This window comes from Pristiophorus japonicus, chromosome 1 (assembly GCF_044704955.1).
Source record: "Pristiophorus japonicus isolate sPriJap1 chromosome 1, sPriJap1.hap1, whole genome shotgun sequence".
In the NCBI taxonomy this organism is placed as follows: domain Eukaryota; kingdom Metazoa; phylum Chordata; class Chondrichthyes; family Pristiophoridae; genus Pristiophorus; species Pristiophorus japonicus.
The window spans coordinates 331,506,044-331,522,408 of record NC_091977.1 but is presented as its reverse complement, the minus strand read 5'-3'; the positions used below and the strand labels follow the sequence as shown (position 1 = coordinate 331,522,408).

The following is a 16,365-nucleotide window of genomic DNA, read 5'->3' as shown; positions in this document are numbered from 1 at the left end:
TTTGCATATTTCTTTCATAAAATAGATACTTACATCATCGGTAACTCCTAATAATCTAGAAGCCACGAATTTAAGGATTATAGTTCCAATAAGCCAGGCCGTTCCTTTAGCCACCTGAAAAATGTTACAAATATTGGAGTGTTTATATTTGGACAACTGCATTCCACTTTCACAATAAATATAAATTGCAAATCTCAATTAGATCATCACTACTTGTTTGATTCTAATGTAGACAGGCATTATAATCCCAGAATGAAAGATCAAAGAATAAATGGAAACAAACTATCAGTATCCTCAAATAATAACACAATTATTCGGAAGTATAATGTTATGACTTTTCCAGATCCAAAATTAATCTGAAACAAAAACAGAGATATAACACAATTGCTAATTCTGCTTACATCAACAGCACCTCCATCTAAAATTCAAAGGGCTCTCCATTGAAAGGAAATTCATCTAAGAACTGCTTGTCCTAGAATAAACAGAAGTGACAGCATAGGAAGAGACCATTAAGCCCATTGTGCCAGTACTAGCTCTTTAATTCTAGCTATATAGTCTCTTCTTTCTCTATTCTTTCCCCATAACCTTTTATATTCCTTATTTTCAAATATTTCAGATTTCCACTTAATGCTGTTATGTCTTCCTGAACAGCCACTTGTAATAAAGTATTCCATGTTTCAATAAACCTCAGTGAAAAAAATTCTTCTAATTTCCCCATTCGCCTATCTAGTGATAATCCTCAGACTATGCCCACCCTGCTCTCATTTATCAATCAATTCAAACAATCTTTCACTATTTACCCTTTTAAAACCAGTTACAACTTTGAAAACCTTTAAGTATCTGCTTAATCCTCTCTATCCAAGTAAAAGGAAAGCCCCTTTTTTTCAAGCCTTTCTTCATAATTATAACTCATCTTTAAAGCCTTACCCTAACTTGTTGCACCCTTTCCAAGTTTCTAATATTCTTCCCCTGATGAGGCATCATGAACAGCACATAATATTCCAAGTGTGGCCTAAAGCATCAGGACTCTCAGCTCCAAGTCAGAGGATCATGGGATCAAGCGCCATTCCAGAGCCTTGAGCACATAATCTAGGCTGACACTTCTGTGCAGTACTAAAGGAGTGCTGCACTGTCTTTACATAGGATATACGGCACAGAAACAGGCTGTTATGTATGTAACCCTTGGTAACCTGTATCATACCACCACCAGAGGGCCTACCCTGTTGGTGTCCCAAGGGATCCCAGCATCCCATGGGAGAACTGTATATAAGCAGGCCTCCCATGCTGCACCAACACACTGGAGTTTAATTCAAGGAGCTAAGGTCACACTTACTCATTGCATACAGTACTCAGTTGTATCACTTTATTATGAGCTAACACAGGCTATTCAGCCCAACCAGTCCATGCCGGCATTTATGCTCCACTTGAGCCTCCTCCCATCTTTCCTCATCTAAATTTATCAGCATTACCCTCTATTTCCTTTTCCCTCATATGCTTGTTTAGCCTCCCCTTAAAATGAATCTATACGATTCGCTTCAACCACTCCCTGTGGTAGCAAGTTCCACATTCTCACCACTCTTTGGGTAAAGATGCAATCCATCCAGACTAGGGGTGTTATCATGTTTGAGTTTGATTAGTTTATTTAATATATCCCCTCTTTTTATTTTAAAGGCACTTATCTCATCATCCAGTGTCATGTCCACCTGTTCTATCTCCCTGGTAAATACTGATGCAAAATAATGATTTAATATTTCTGCCCTCTCTCTACCATTACCTGTGGTATTATCCTGTCTATCCCTTAATGGCCCTATTTTCAGCCCCTCAAAATCAACTTTTCTCCAATCTATTACCCTGGTTTTTGACATACTTATGTCCGTGCCATCCCAACCTTCCTATTTTTGTTGATGTGCCTGTAAAATATTTTACTGTTTTGTTTTGTGTTCCTTGATAATTTAATTTCATAGTTCCTCTTTGCCTTCTCTCCTAATCGTTTCATATTCTCGCTTATCATGCACTCCCCTGCTGTCGATGTACTTAATTTATGCCTCTTCCCTTACCCTCAATTGTTCCCTTATGGCTTTATTCATCCATTGAATCTCATTAGTGTTTAGTTTGTTCTTTCCTTTTAGCAGAATATATTGTTCCTGCACTCTGTTGAACACAGTTTTAAATGTCTCCCATTGATGTTCTACATCGCTGTTTGCCAATATTGCTGCCTATTTTATCTTCCCAAGTTCTATTCTCAGCCCTTCAAAATCAATTTTTCTCCAATCTATTACCCTAGTTTTCATCATACTGTACTTATGTTTTTCTCAATTACCATCTTAAAGCATATTATATTATGGCCACTACTTTTATGGTTACTTCTCTTATCTGCTCTGGTTCATTTCCCATTACTAGATCCAACAGCGAATACTCCCTTGTTGGGCTTTTTACATATTGAGTTAGAGAGGAGTCCTGTACACATTGTAGGAACTCCATTCCCTTATTCCAATTAATATCAGGGTAGTTGAAATCCCCCATGATTATTATTCTATGTTTTTTTTTTACTCATTTCCCTGATTTGTCTGAATTTTTCTTCCTCCACCTCATTTCCGCTATTAGGTGATCTGTAGATTATACCTATTGGTGATCCTTTATTATCTTTTATCTCTATCCATATGGATTCTATTTTTGTCTTGCTGATAGCAGTTCCGTTTTTTTCTACTGCCATTATGTTATCCCTCATAAGTACAGCTACTCCACCTCTTCTTCCCCCCCGCCCTCTCTTTTCTAAATATGTTGTATACTGCAATGTTTAATTCCCTGTCCTGATTTTTCTGGAGCCATGTCTGGTTCCTCGCAATGCAGGATTGCCTCCAGCTCCCGTTTTATTACGGACACTGTGCATTGCTGTACAGACAGTTCAACTCGTTTTTAATGGGATTTCCTCTCACTTTATCGTTAAACATATTTTTAAGACTCCTGTTCTATAACTATTTATTCCCTTGCCATTAATGTCCTCCCTTACATAGTTCTTTCATATGCTCACTTTTCCTGTTTTTTATTTATTTATTCGTTCCCGGGATGTGGGCGTCGCTGGCAAGGCTGGCATTTATTGCCCATCCCCAATTGCCCTCGAGAAGGTGGTGGTGAGCCGCCTTTTTGAACCGCTGCAGTCCGTGTGGTGAAGGTACTATTCCACAGTGCGGACTTTGTTGTAATGATTTGATACATTGGAGTGGCTTGCAAGGCCATTTCAGAGGGCAGTTAAGAGTGAACCACTTTGCTGTGGGTCTGGCATCACATATGGGCCAGACCGGGTAAGGATGGCAGGTTTTCTTCCCTAAAGGTCATTAGTGAAACAGTTGCGTTTTTACGATAATCTGGTAGTTTCATGGTCACCATTACTGATACTAGCTATTTTTCCCTCTTTTCCTGTTTTGTTTATATTTAGGCTAGTTACGTTTCGTTTAGATCCCTCCCCCCATCAACTAGGTTCAAGCCTTTGCCACCTCCCTATTTACTCTTCCCACTAAGATATGGGTCCCGTCCCATCTGTACAGCTCCTTCCTGTCCCAGAACTGGTGCCAGTGTCCCATGAAAAGGAATCCCTCTTTCTCACACAAACCCTTTAGCAGTGTGTTAATTCCCCTGATCTGTCTGCTTCTATGCCAATTTGTACATGGCTCGGGCAAAAATCCAGAGATTATTACCCTCGAGGTCCTGCTTTTTAATTTAGAGCCTAACTTCTGATATTCTTTCAACAGGGCCTCCTCCCTGTTCCTACCTATGTCATTTGTTCCAACATAGACCACGACAACTGGATTTACCCCCTCCCTTTCCAAGTTCCTCTCCAGCTGCCATGGGACATCACTTAACCTGGCACCGGGTAGGCAACACACCCTTTGGGATTCTTGTTCTTGGCTGCAGAGAACACTATCTATCCCCCGAATTATAGAGTCCCCCATTACTAACACATTTCTATTCTGCACTCTCTTCCCATTCTTCCCCCACCTCGCCCGCCTGTATTGTGGCTGTCCTCCCTGCAGTATTTCTCCTGGTCCTCACAGGTAGCGAGTACATCGTACCAGTTAGACAGGACCAGTGTCTGCGGGACCTCCTTCTGAGCCTCTCCTAAAATGCTGCTACCTGGCTCCCTAAGTCACACCCTCCTTTTCCTAAACCTGCGCTTTCCTCAGGGATGTGATTATTCTGGATAAAACTGTCCAGAAATTCCTCTCCCTTCCTTATGTGTCGGAGTGTCGCCAACTTGCGCTCCAGATCAATGACTCTGAGCCAGAGAGATTCAAGATGGAGATATCTCCTGCCGATGTGTTTGCTCGGGACAGTCTCGCTGTCCACAAACTCCCACATACTGCAATCAAGATTCGCAACCTGCCCTGCCATGTCTTAGTCTAGGCTTATTTTATTTATTTCGGATGAGACATTAAACCAAGGCCCGTCTGCCTGTTCAAGTGCATGTAAAAGATCCCATGGCACTACTGAAAGATTAACAGAGGACTTATCCCAGTATCCTGACCAACATTATTCTTCAACCCTAATCTTTAAAACAGTTTAACTGCTAAATTATATCATTGCTGTGTGTGAGACCATGCTGTGTGCAAACTGGCTGCCGTGTTACATTACAACAGTGACTATACTTCATGGAGATATTCCATTGATAGTGTGTGCGGGAGAGAACTGAGGCACTGGCCTGGTCTGAAGGCTGCAGAGTGGTCTAGCAGGGATTAGAAGTGGTAATAGGACTTTTCAAAGTTAGACAAAGTTTTGAGAGGGTAAACAGTAAAAGATTGTTCCCACTGATTGATAAATCGGTAAGAAGGGGCAGTCTGAGGAGCATCACTAGAAGAACAAAACAGAAAATTAGATGATATTTTTTCCACAGTGTTATTCGATCATGGAATGGCCCAACCATGTGAAGCTGTTGAGTAAGGGACTATAACAACATTTCACAGAAGACTGGTTCAAGATTTGAATAGGCATATAAAGGCAGGCAAATGGGATGAATCAGTAGCTGAGCTGAAGAACTGGTTGTCAACATGGGGCAATTGGCCCAATGGCTCCCTTCTGTGCTGTAAATTATTTTAAGTAAAAATTCAAAATTCCTGGTCACAGTATAATTTTATTGTAATTTTGTTGTTGAGGTCGGCCTGCACTATCGGAGGTGCCATCTTTTGGATGAGATGTTAAATTCTCAGGTGGACGTAAACGATCCCATGGCACTATTTGGAAAAAAAGCAGGGGGGTTCTCCCCGGTGTCCTGGATAACATTTATCCCTCAACCTACATGACTAAAATAGATTACCTGGTCATGATCACATTGCTGTTTGTGGGAGCTTGCTGTGCGCAAACTGGCTGCCGGGTTTCCTACATTACAATAGTGACTACACTTCAAAAGTACTTAATTGACTGTAAAGCATGTTATGACGTTTTGAGGTTGTGAAATGCTCTATATAAATGCAAGTCCTTCTTTTTTGTACAAAACGTAGCAGCATTTTGAATTATTTTCCTTCCTTTTAACATCCAATGGTGTCGAATAGCTTACAATCTTAATCTGCTGTACAAGAGCAGGATTCTTAAAGAAGCTGGAATTCTGACCCATTATTAAATTATCCATGCAATTAATCTCTCAATCACCAGCCAAAACATTGCCTTCCAGTTATAAACAACCATCCATCAGTGCCAACACTCCTGGGTTAGGACCATAGGAATGGACAATGGACACTTTTTCACTCCACCAACAAACCGACGGGAAGCAACATCAAGGAAACTTCAACTCCTGTAAAGGCCTGATGTGCAACAATACCATGGAATTTGATAAAGAGTTGACCAAAACAAAGCCAGTTATAAACACTTTACAATGGCCTGCAATTTTACAGCCAACTGATAGGAATAAGCTCCTGTAAAATCCACAGCTAATTACAGGGATGCTGCTCATTAAAATTGAATGGAAATTTCCATTAGATATATATTAATGTAGCTGAATGGAATGTTGATGTCTTGTGCAATTTTAAATCAGAATTACAACGTCATTAAAATATTTGCATATCTTCCATCTTGCTACTGCCAATCAGCCTGGGTGCCAGTGTGCATGCATGCCCTGCTGAAGCCTGGCGGGTCAAATGGCAGCTGGAATGGATATTTCCATTTTAGTATTAATTTAATCTCTTAGTGATGTTAATGGACAAAATGTATGGTTTTGAACACAACTCAAGTTATAACTTTTCCTTTCTGTTTCCTATTATCTGTAACAGGCTCTCCTCGTCATCTTGGCATGGAGCATCTGCAGGGATGGGAAGGGAGTGGGCCCCTGATGGAACCCAGGCAGCAGGAGGAAGTGGAGCAGGCGAGAGTGGGCTTTGGGCCTCTGGAGCAGCACAAGGAATGGACAATATCCACTAGACCAGCATGAGGAGCAGGCCAAAGGTGTTGGAGCAAAATTTCCTACATGCATTACCCTACAATTATTCATACTAATATCCATTTATCACACCAGCCCAGCCACAGGATCGATTTGTCTCAACATTTTGAAAGAGTTTTGTCATTGGTTCTTTTTTCATAAATGGAATTTTTCTTGAGATATTTAAATAAGTGTTTATTGATTTGTTGCTTTTCAGTGAATTTGAAATTGGAGCCAACTAGTACACTTTGTGAGAAATTTCAGAAAACAGCATGTTTTACAACATATGAATGTAGATACAACCCTGGGAAACGGGATTTCATAGCGAGGCTACATTTTTACGTTCTGAAGACCGAGTCTGGAGAGTTTCACATTATGTTTCTACAGGTTAACACATTTTAAAATATTACATCATGTGTGTCTGTAGGAAACGCAACTTACCCATGAATAAACAACATGCTGTGGCCAATATGCTGAAATACGTGATCTCAAAGCAACCATTCCCTGAGGGGAGGGAAAAAATTATTGTTATCAATGATTATCACAGGCTACTAGCAATTGAATACTGGTTGGCATTTTATTTCTGTGAGGGTAGGATTACAAACCAAAACCTAACATTTTTGTACTTTGCTGTCTCCTATTCTAACTCATTCTTTCCCAGCACATTAAAACTGTCCAACTCCTCATTTCCCTCAATCTTTCCTTCCTCCTCCAATCTGCACACTTTAAAACCCCAGGTTTGGAGTTACCTAACCTAATCCAGTCTTTTCTTCTGGGGAGGATTGATCTTTCCTATGTACCTTTGCTCAGCACTTAGCTTTTGTTATTTTAAATAAAACTACCAGCTATTATTTATTTTTCACTGTTTATTTCCATGTTTAACAATTAATTCTGCTTCAACCACCCTCCACATGGGAGCTGGGGGCTCCTGTGCTAAATACCCTTTGCATTGGCTGAAAACTGGTTCCAAAGGCTCATTTCTCAATAATTAAAAACCCTACCCTGCAGAGACTAGTACAGTTCGATCATACAAAAGCAAAATACTCAGAATGCTGGAAACCTGAAATAAAAACAGTAAGTGCTGTTAATACTCAGTAGGTCAAGCAGCATCTGTGGAGAGGGAAAAACAGTGTTAGTGACCTTTCATTAGAGTTAGAGATGTAACAGATTTTAAGCAAGTGCAGAGGCAGAAAAGGGTGGGGGGGGGGGGGGGGTGGAGAAAAGAACAAAATGGAAGGTCTGTGTTAGGGTGGAAGGCAAAAAGGTATGATTGTACAAAGCAAAAGGAGATGGTAATGGTACAGGTCAAACATGAGTAGGAAAACAAAAAGTAAAGAAGATGAACATGGTGAGAGAGACAGAAATCCAGTCAGAGAGAAGAGCAGAATTTCTTCAAGGTGGACATTCCTAGAAGAGAAGTGGCAGTGAATTAAACACCAATATAAAAGCAAAAGTATGTCCAGCATTTTCTGTTTTTATTTCAGTTCAGTCATAGATACCGGCACAGACTCAATCGGCCAAATGGCCTCTTTCTGTACTGTACTATTCTATGAGACCAGCTCAATCTCTGACAATATTGTATTTTCAAGAGGTTACATGCACTGTTTTGAAGCCACTGTATATTTTGATTACAGGGTGTTTGTGGGAGGATTACATCGATGACGGTTCTTGCCACTTTGTGCTTTCCCCAGATTGTGCTGGGCGAGAGGCTGGCCTGTGACTGGCCCTCTTGTTTGGGGTCACTGTTACTGCTCTACTTTCTCCTCCTGAGTGGAGGCTCGGATTTTGGAGGGCGATTGTACCAAATTACCCTCCAAAAATGGGCCCTAGCTGCTTGGCATTTCCTGAGTTCCAGGTGGGACCAAACATCACTTATTTGGATTGGGTTATATCCCACAAACACTTCCATGCGTGCTGTGCAGAGGTCTGCAGTCCACACTGTTAGCCATGCACCTTCTTTGAGCTAGTACCGACAGCCATGCTAGCCCACATGCTATGGGGGCTATTCACTCACCAGCGAGTAGGGCTGGCAGGCATTTAGCTGTGGCTGTCGAATTTGGGGGTCCAAGAGAAGGGAGGGGCCGGGGGGTTAGGGCGAAGCAGGATATACATATCCCTTTCTGGGCCCTTAACGGAGGGGAACGCAGAGAAGCCGAGATCACTGTTGCTGTAGGGTGCAAAACTGAATTGAATCCACTTCCTGAATGTGTCCATTCTTTTGAGTGTGACAGAAAGGGTTTTCCACTCCATCCCAGGGGCGAACCTGAGCAGGACTGTTAGCACTACTGCAGCACTACATCGCATTGAATAGCAAGGTCCTCCCCATGGAGAGGGAGGGAAAGTGGGAGAGAGACATATGCCCTAGTGCAGTTAGTAGTAGCTGGCTCTGTAGCAGCAATGAAAAAGGCCTGGGAGCAAGTTTCCTAATCAGTATCGTGGCTGCCGTACTTGGAGACCAGGCAAAGTACCTGAAAAGAAAGCAAGATTTCATTTGATGCTAAAAACTTACAATTAAACTGGATAAAAATTAAAGTTTCACTGGACACAACCTACTTACCCAAACGATTGCCAGAGATGAAGCATAATAGGAACTTAACAGCATGGCATTTCCAAACATCAACACAAAACAAACTAGCAGGGATATCTGTGGAGAGCAGAAATAAAAGATAAAATAGTTGAAAACAAAGGAACTCTACCCCCCTCACACATCCCAAGAACTAAACTCAAAAGACATCTTTAAATGCACATGCGCCCTTCACATTCAGCTATATGTTGGGAGGCTCCACAGAAAGCCTAAGAGCAAAACCTGTGTGCTCAGCAAAGGAAAAACAGAAAACAAAATCAGAGACAAACCATCAACTGCAGTGAAATACTGGAGGACCAATTCAAATTTACAGACCGAACATGCTGTACGAGCTCCCCAGATTCTACTCTCCCTGACTTACAAGCACTGGAGAGGGACCCGCTTCTCCACAGCACGCGATCTTGTCCTAAATCTGACCATTCTCAGCATGTCACAGAAACCATAGCCGTGCAATCTCCACAGCTACTTCCTCACCCTTTGGGTTTGCTCCCAAGGGTAATTAAATGCCCGTGCAGTGTACAACTTGTGCTATGAGTGGTAAAAAGAATCAGATCCCTTAGCAGACAAGGCTGTAGAATTTTCTGATTTGTTCGAACAGTGACTACAGAAGGGATATTTGAACAATGATCAGCAACTTCTGGAGACTGCTGCTGATTATTTAAGTCAGCACACCGAGAAACTTTGCAAGGCCCTTTTGTTTAAATAACTTTTTATCTTGGTGCCATTAACGCTAATCTTCCTTACCTGCATGTGTGCTGTCTGAAACCAGCTGTATGTCAACAGATAATTCTTCCAATCCCAGTTCTTCCATTAATTAATCTATTTTAAAAGGTCTGCTTCAATTAAAAGTTTTTCTTTTAAGCTAAAACAAAAATACTTCTGATGTTTTTTAATCTTAATGATTTTACTGTTGCAAAAAAAGACAAATTGATGTTTTTTTTTTGCTCTAAAGTCTTTTCTTTCTACACTTTGAATACAAATCTGAGAGAAAGCCAAGAAGAGTCCTATCATCACTTACTACAGGACAGATTTAATAGACCCTTTTCACTGAAACCAATACTAGAAGCAGAGTTGGATTGTGAAGCAGTAGACAGAGGCTCCAGTTCAAAGATTTATAAATAATACCGGCACAACATCCTTTCATTAAATTAGAGATTTGGGAATTACCTCTTGGTATTCACTATCGCTTCAAAAGTGAAAGATAGCAATTGATTCAGCTCTGGCACTCTTCCATTTGTACCCAACTCTCCCAAGTGAGTGGCCCAAAGGAGTGGTCTTGTGACGGGGAAGGCCAGCCTGTTACATTCAGTAGTCACAACTTCACCTGCAGGCCGGTTGGGGCCAAATGCCAGAATTCCTAGAGTCTGACAGTAAAAGTCAGTGCAGTGACAGGATATTTGTAAATCACGGTTGCCTTACACCATAAGAATCACTTTGGATTTGCGCTCAGATGATTCTGATTATCACCTTACAATTCAGTGGAAAATAAAGAGCAAAAACACAGACACTTCCCTTTCCAGGGTAACAGAGAAACTACCTTGTGCCAGATTACTGGGGTCCCAAAACGTAGTGCAGATGCCGATAACCACCTACTGCCCTCCCTCAGCCAATGAATCAGTACTCCTTCATATTGAACACCACTTCAAAGAAGCACTGAGAGTAGCAAGGGCACAGAATGTACTCTGAATGGGGGTGTTCAATGTCCATCACCAAGAGTGGCTCGGTAGCACCACTACTGACTGTGCTGGCCGAGTCCTGAAGGACATAGCTGCCAGACTGGGCCGGCAGCAGGTAGCAAGAGAACCAACACGAGGGAAAAACCTACTTGACTTTGTCCTCACCAATCTACCTGTCGCAGATGCATCTGTCCATGACAGTATTGGTAGTAGCGACCACCACACAGTCATTCTGGAGACGAAGTCCCGTCTCCACACCGAGGACACCATCCATTGTGTTGTGTGGCACTACCACCGTACTAAATGGGATAGATTCGGATCAAATCTAGCAAAACTAGGTATCCATGAGGCGCTGTGGGCTATCAGCAGCAGCAGAATTGTATTCCACCATAATCTGTAGCCCAGCATATCCTTCACTCTACCATTACCATCAAGCCAGGGGACCAACCCTGGTTCAATGAAGAGTGCAGAAGAGCATGCCAGGAGCAGCACCAGGCGTACCTAAAAATGAGGTGCCAATCTGGAGAAGCTGCAACACAGGACTACATATGCATGCTAAAAAGCGGGGCAGCATGCCATGGACAAGGCTAATTATCCAACAACCAACGGATCAGATTAAAGCTCTGTAGTTCTGCCACATCCTGTTGTGAATGGTGGTGGACCATTAAACAACTAATGGGAAGAGGAGACTCCATGAATATCCCCATCCTCAATGATATCAGAGCCCAACAGGTGAGTGAAAAAGACAAGGCTGAAGCATTTAGCACCATCTTCAGCCAGAAATGCTGAGTAGATGATCCATATCAGCCTTCTCCATCACAGAAGCTAGTCTTCAGCCAATTCGATTCACTCAATGCGATCGAGAAAAGGTTGAGTGCACTGGTCACAGCAAAGCCTATGGACCCCAACAACATCCCGGCTGTTGTCCTGAAGACTTGTGCTCCAGAACTAGCCGTGCCTCTGGCCAAGCTGTTCCAGTACAGCTACAACACTGGCATCTATCCGACAATGTGGAAAACTGCCCAGGTATGGCCTGTCCCTCAAAAAGCAGGACAAATCCAATCCAGCCATTTACCGCTCCATCAGTCTACTCTCAATCATCAGCGAAATGATGGAAGGTGTCATCAACAGTGCTATCAAGCGGCACTTATTCACCAATAACCTGTTCACCGAGGCCCAGTTTGGGTCCCACCAGGACCACTCGGCTCCAGACCTCATCACAGCCTTGGTTCAAACATGGACAAAAGAGCTGAATTCCAGAGGCGAGGTGAGAGTGACTGCCCTTGACATCAAGGCAGCATTTGACCCAGTGTAGCACCAAGGAGCCCTAGTAAAACTGAAGTCAATGGGAATTAGGAGGAAAACTCTCCACTGGCTCGAGTCATACCTAGCACAAAGGAAGAGGGTTGTGGTGGATGGAGGTCAATCATCACAGCCCCAAGACATCACTGCAGGAGTTCCTCAGGGCAGTGTCCTTGGCCCAACCAGCTTCAGCTGCTTCATCCTTCTCTCCATCATAAGGTCAGAAGTGGGATGTTCGCAGATGACTGCACGGTGTTCAGTGCCATTCGCAAGTCCTCAGAAAATGGAGCAGTCCATGCCTGCATGCAGCAAGACCTGGACGATATTCAGGCCTGGGCTGATAAGTGGCAAGTAACGTTCGTGCCACACAAGTGCCAGGCAATAACTATCTCCAACAAGTGAGAGTCTAACCACCGCCCCTTGACATTCAACGCCATTACCATCGCTGAATCGCCCACCATCAACATCCTGTGAGTCACCATTGACCAGAAACTTAACTGGACCAGCCACATAAATACTGTGGCAAAAAGAGCAGGTCAGAGGCTGGGTATTCTGCGGCGAGTGTCTCACCTCCTGAACTCCCAAAGCCTTTCCACCATCTACAAAGCACAAGTCAGGAGTGTGATGGAATATTCTCCACTTGCCTGGATGAGTGCAGCTCTAACAACACTCAAGAGGCTCGACACCATCCAGGACAAAGCAGCCCACTTTATTAGCACCCCATCCACCATCTTAAACATTCACTCCCTCCATCACTGACATACCATGGCTGCAGTGTGTACCATCTACAAGATGCACTGCAGCAATTCATCAAAGCTTCTTCGGCAGCACCTCCCAAACCCGCAACCTCTACCACCTAGACGGACAAGGGAAGCAGGTGTATGGGAGCACTATCACCTGCAAGTTCCCCTCCAAGTCGCACACCATTCTGACTTGGAAATATAGCGCCATTGCTTCATCATCACTGGGTCAAAATCCTGGAACTCCCTCCCTAACAGCAGTGTGGGAGTACCTTCACCACAAGGACTGTAGCGGTTCAAGAAGGCAGCTCACCACCATCTTCTCAAGGGAAATCAGGAATGGGCAATAACTGCTGGCCTTGCCAGCGACGCCCACAACCCAGGAACGAATAAAAAAACCAGACAGCCCACTACCCATCTGTCAGGGATAAGGAACAATAGTTATAAACAGAGACTTGAAATACTAGAACTAATTCGATTGGAGCAGAGAAGGCTAAGAATAGATCAAGTGTGTCTTTTTGAATTATGAAGGGTTTAACAAAGGATGAATAGGAAAAACTGTTTCTAATAATCACATTTATGTTCAGCTAAATGGAACTATATTTATGCAGCAGCTGTGCCTATTGTAAAAAATCCTAGTTTAATATCTGTATTATCACGTCAATTTTACTTATGCAGTGGTGACATGATGCAAATAAGGAACACAAATCATTTTACCATGTGCGCATAAAGGATGTCCAGCAGCTTGTTGGTGGCAATATAGCCTAAAACATATGTCGCAAACAATGACGCAACCTAAAAGAGTAAAAGAAGAATGTCAGTACAATGGCTTAACAGAAAGAAAGCAACCCCGAATCAGAATAAAGATCATCACTGACAAATCCCCTTTTCGAGTTATGGAAGTTATTTAAAAAGTACACTCACCTCACACAGATATCATGTAAGCCAAAACATACCGTCACAGTGGATTTAGTCAAATGAGTGAATTTACTTACTTTTAGCTTCAAACTATTGCATTGTATTAAATCACTCAGCAACTTGTTTGGTGAACTGAAATACAATTTCAGACCAATGAAGTATCCACAAGAAAAATTTCTATTTACTTGATGTCAGAATGCTTGAATTCCATCAGGACATCATGTTGGAATTGACCTCACAAAGCAAACAAAACACAGGGAGCCTGCTGTCACCAGGGGACCGAGAAGCACCAACTATGTTAAAAGTCGTGAGTCGGTGTGCTTTGTGTTACAGTGCTTCTGCCCAATCAGATTGCGGAACCAGCGATGATTGCCCCTTCAGCCAATCACATTCCAAAACTTCAGATTACACACCATTCTCTCCTCAACCAATCAGATCCCAAAAATATTTCACTAGCGACCAATCAAATCCCACCCTGTCAAAAATCTGTGTTATAAAACTGCTGTGACAATTGCTCACACCCCACTGTACAGCCTTCACAGTATTAACAAGTAAAAAATTCAACGACTCACTAAAATCCTACAAATTTAGCCACAAATGTTCCCATTCAACTACCAATCACCTAGACACGTGCTTCCAAAGCAAAGAACACAGCCTTGATCTCGCGTACACCCACCCCACAAGTGGGCAGCACTCGGTCCAAATTGGGTTAATGTCCAGAAAGCTCATATTGTAGACCATTAGCATATGCACGCTCCCAAAACATGCTGCGGGGTCTTCTGCCCCCTTATCACAATGTGCCTCATCACCCCCTCACCCATAAAAAACACAACACAAAAGGCGCAAACAAACAGAATAAAGAGAGAAATAAACTGTCAATGGGAGTGATAAAAATAAGAGTGACGAACAGTGACAGATATAATGAGTCAGCGTGACAGATAAGAGTGAAAAACGACAGTAACAGACAAGAATAATAGACTGTGTGTAAGAGACAAGACTGACAGGAAAGGATGAGAACATACAGAAAAACACAAGAGGGAAACAAGAGAGAGAAAGATGGACACAGGCAGGAGGGACAATGAAGCAGCTCTTCCCAGGACTCCCAAACCTCAACGCAGTCCTTCAAACTCAGGTGCAATGGTCCTTGAGCCTGCCTGACCGATAAAACAGGCTGCAATGAGCAATAAAGTGATGACATCAGCTAAGTACAAGCAATACATACGAGAAACAGTGCTCTGAGCCACAAACTACTCGGGAGCAGCACCCTGGGAGATCTCTGGGTTGTTATAGTTTAACCAGACAAAGCATCAAGGTTACTGTTATGCACTCTAGCCCTCTCAGCATGGTGCCTCAACTTGAATTAATTATTAAATACAACATTATACAAAAACAGATGGTGTACTTCATAAATCTCAGTTCCTAGGCCAAATGGGAATACGTTAATGATATTAATTATAGGTCTACAAGTGACTGACAGGATCCTCCTGCTTACATGTTTCTGCACAGTATTGAGAATTGGGACTTTAAAGACTAATCTACACTCAGCAAAACATTAGATCTGAACAATGACATTTATTAAAGCAGGGACAGTTTGTAATACACTGAGTTTAGGTCATTCAGCACAACACACTGATACGAAACTGTATCAGTGTGTTGTGCTGAATGACCTAAACTCGGTCTATTACAAACTGTCCCTGCTTGTGAAATCGTCTGACGTTTTCGATGTAGGATTGTGTGTAAAATCACAGAAAGATCAAGGTCTTAAAATTCAAAACTTCAAAATAGCACCATAAAAACTAAACGTGTTTACCGTTTATATTTTTGGTTATGTTTCTGTACATGAACCAGAGATGACACTGCACATCAGAAATGTTTCAGTTTGTCCGTTTCATTTTAAATACCTAAATTGATTCTTTTAATGTTGAAAGGCAATCTCACCCTGAGTATTTTCACCAACATTTCTCACCTGTGTGAGTAGCACAAACTGTGCAAACTGCCATGGAAGCATGAAAAGGATATTTGCAATACAAAATGCAGCCAAGGTCTTCTTTTCCACACGGACATTTCTGTTCAAAGAAAAATACATATAATAAAATGTTTTAATGTAGGCATTAATTGTGATTCCACGTGCACTGAATGTAATGAGGAATTCTCAAACAGTAAGATATGGGTTAGTACCTTAGTATGCGGGTTAAAAGCAGCATCTGCAGGATTAGGAATGGGTAGGAGAAGCTCTCACGGAGAGGAGGGGTCCACATGACTCTTGTGCACTAAAAGGAAAGCACAGCTGCTCAGCATACAGATTCTCAGTAAATTAAAATCCAACACGTTACTCAAGTCTTGTCCTATCACCAAATGTACTACTTGCTGCATCCCAAGCAGATGGGAACAATGACCTCAGTGCCCAGTATCATTCCCCCAGATACTTTGCTTGATGTTACAAATGATATCAGTAACTCCTTGGCCATTGGAATAGTGTTGGGAGAATATTCAATTATTCAGTGACTAGTCAAAATGTCATGGGAAGATAGTCGGCAGACACGCAAGAGTACCACAAGGACCAAGTTTAAATAATGCAGCACTGTTGTTGCAGTGCAAATTACATTTGTTTATTTGCTAACTAGCTGCTTTTTTCCCCCTCACCAATTTTCTCCTCTTCTGGAGATGTTGACTTCTCGTTGGGGTACGGTTCCATTGGTGTTGGGTGCCTTTCAGTACCTTAACCAAGTGGTCATCATTCAG

General features: G+C 42.3%; 1 protein-coding gene across 3 annotated transcripts in view; it reads right to left on the bottom strand.

Annotated features, from left to right (window-relative positions):
* dpy19l1l (dpy-19-like 1, like (H. sapiens)) overlaps positions 1–16,365 on the bottom strand; it is a 112,397-nt gene that overhangs the window by 61,606 nt on the left and 34,426 nt on the right. For all 3 annotated transcript variants that reach the window (XM_070889176.1, XM_070889183.1, XM_070889184.1), the window contains 6 exons: positions 15,802–15,893; positions 15,590–15,689; positions 13,423–13,500; positions 8,961–9,047; positions 6,845–6,907; positions 34–114 (listed from right to left, as the gene is read on the bottom strand). In XM_070889176.1, coding sequence (XP_070745277.1) covers positions 34–114; positions 6,845–6,907; positions 8,961–9,047; positions 13,423–13,500; positions 15,590–15,689; positions 15,802–15,893 — 501 coding nt within the window. The remainder of the gene's footprint in view (positions 1–33; positions 115–6,844; positions 6,908–8,960; positions 9,048–13,422; positions 13,501–15,589; positions 15,690–15,801; positions 15,894–16,365) is intronic.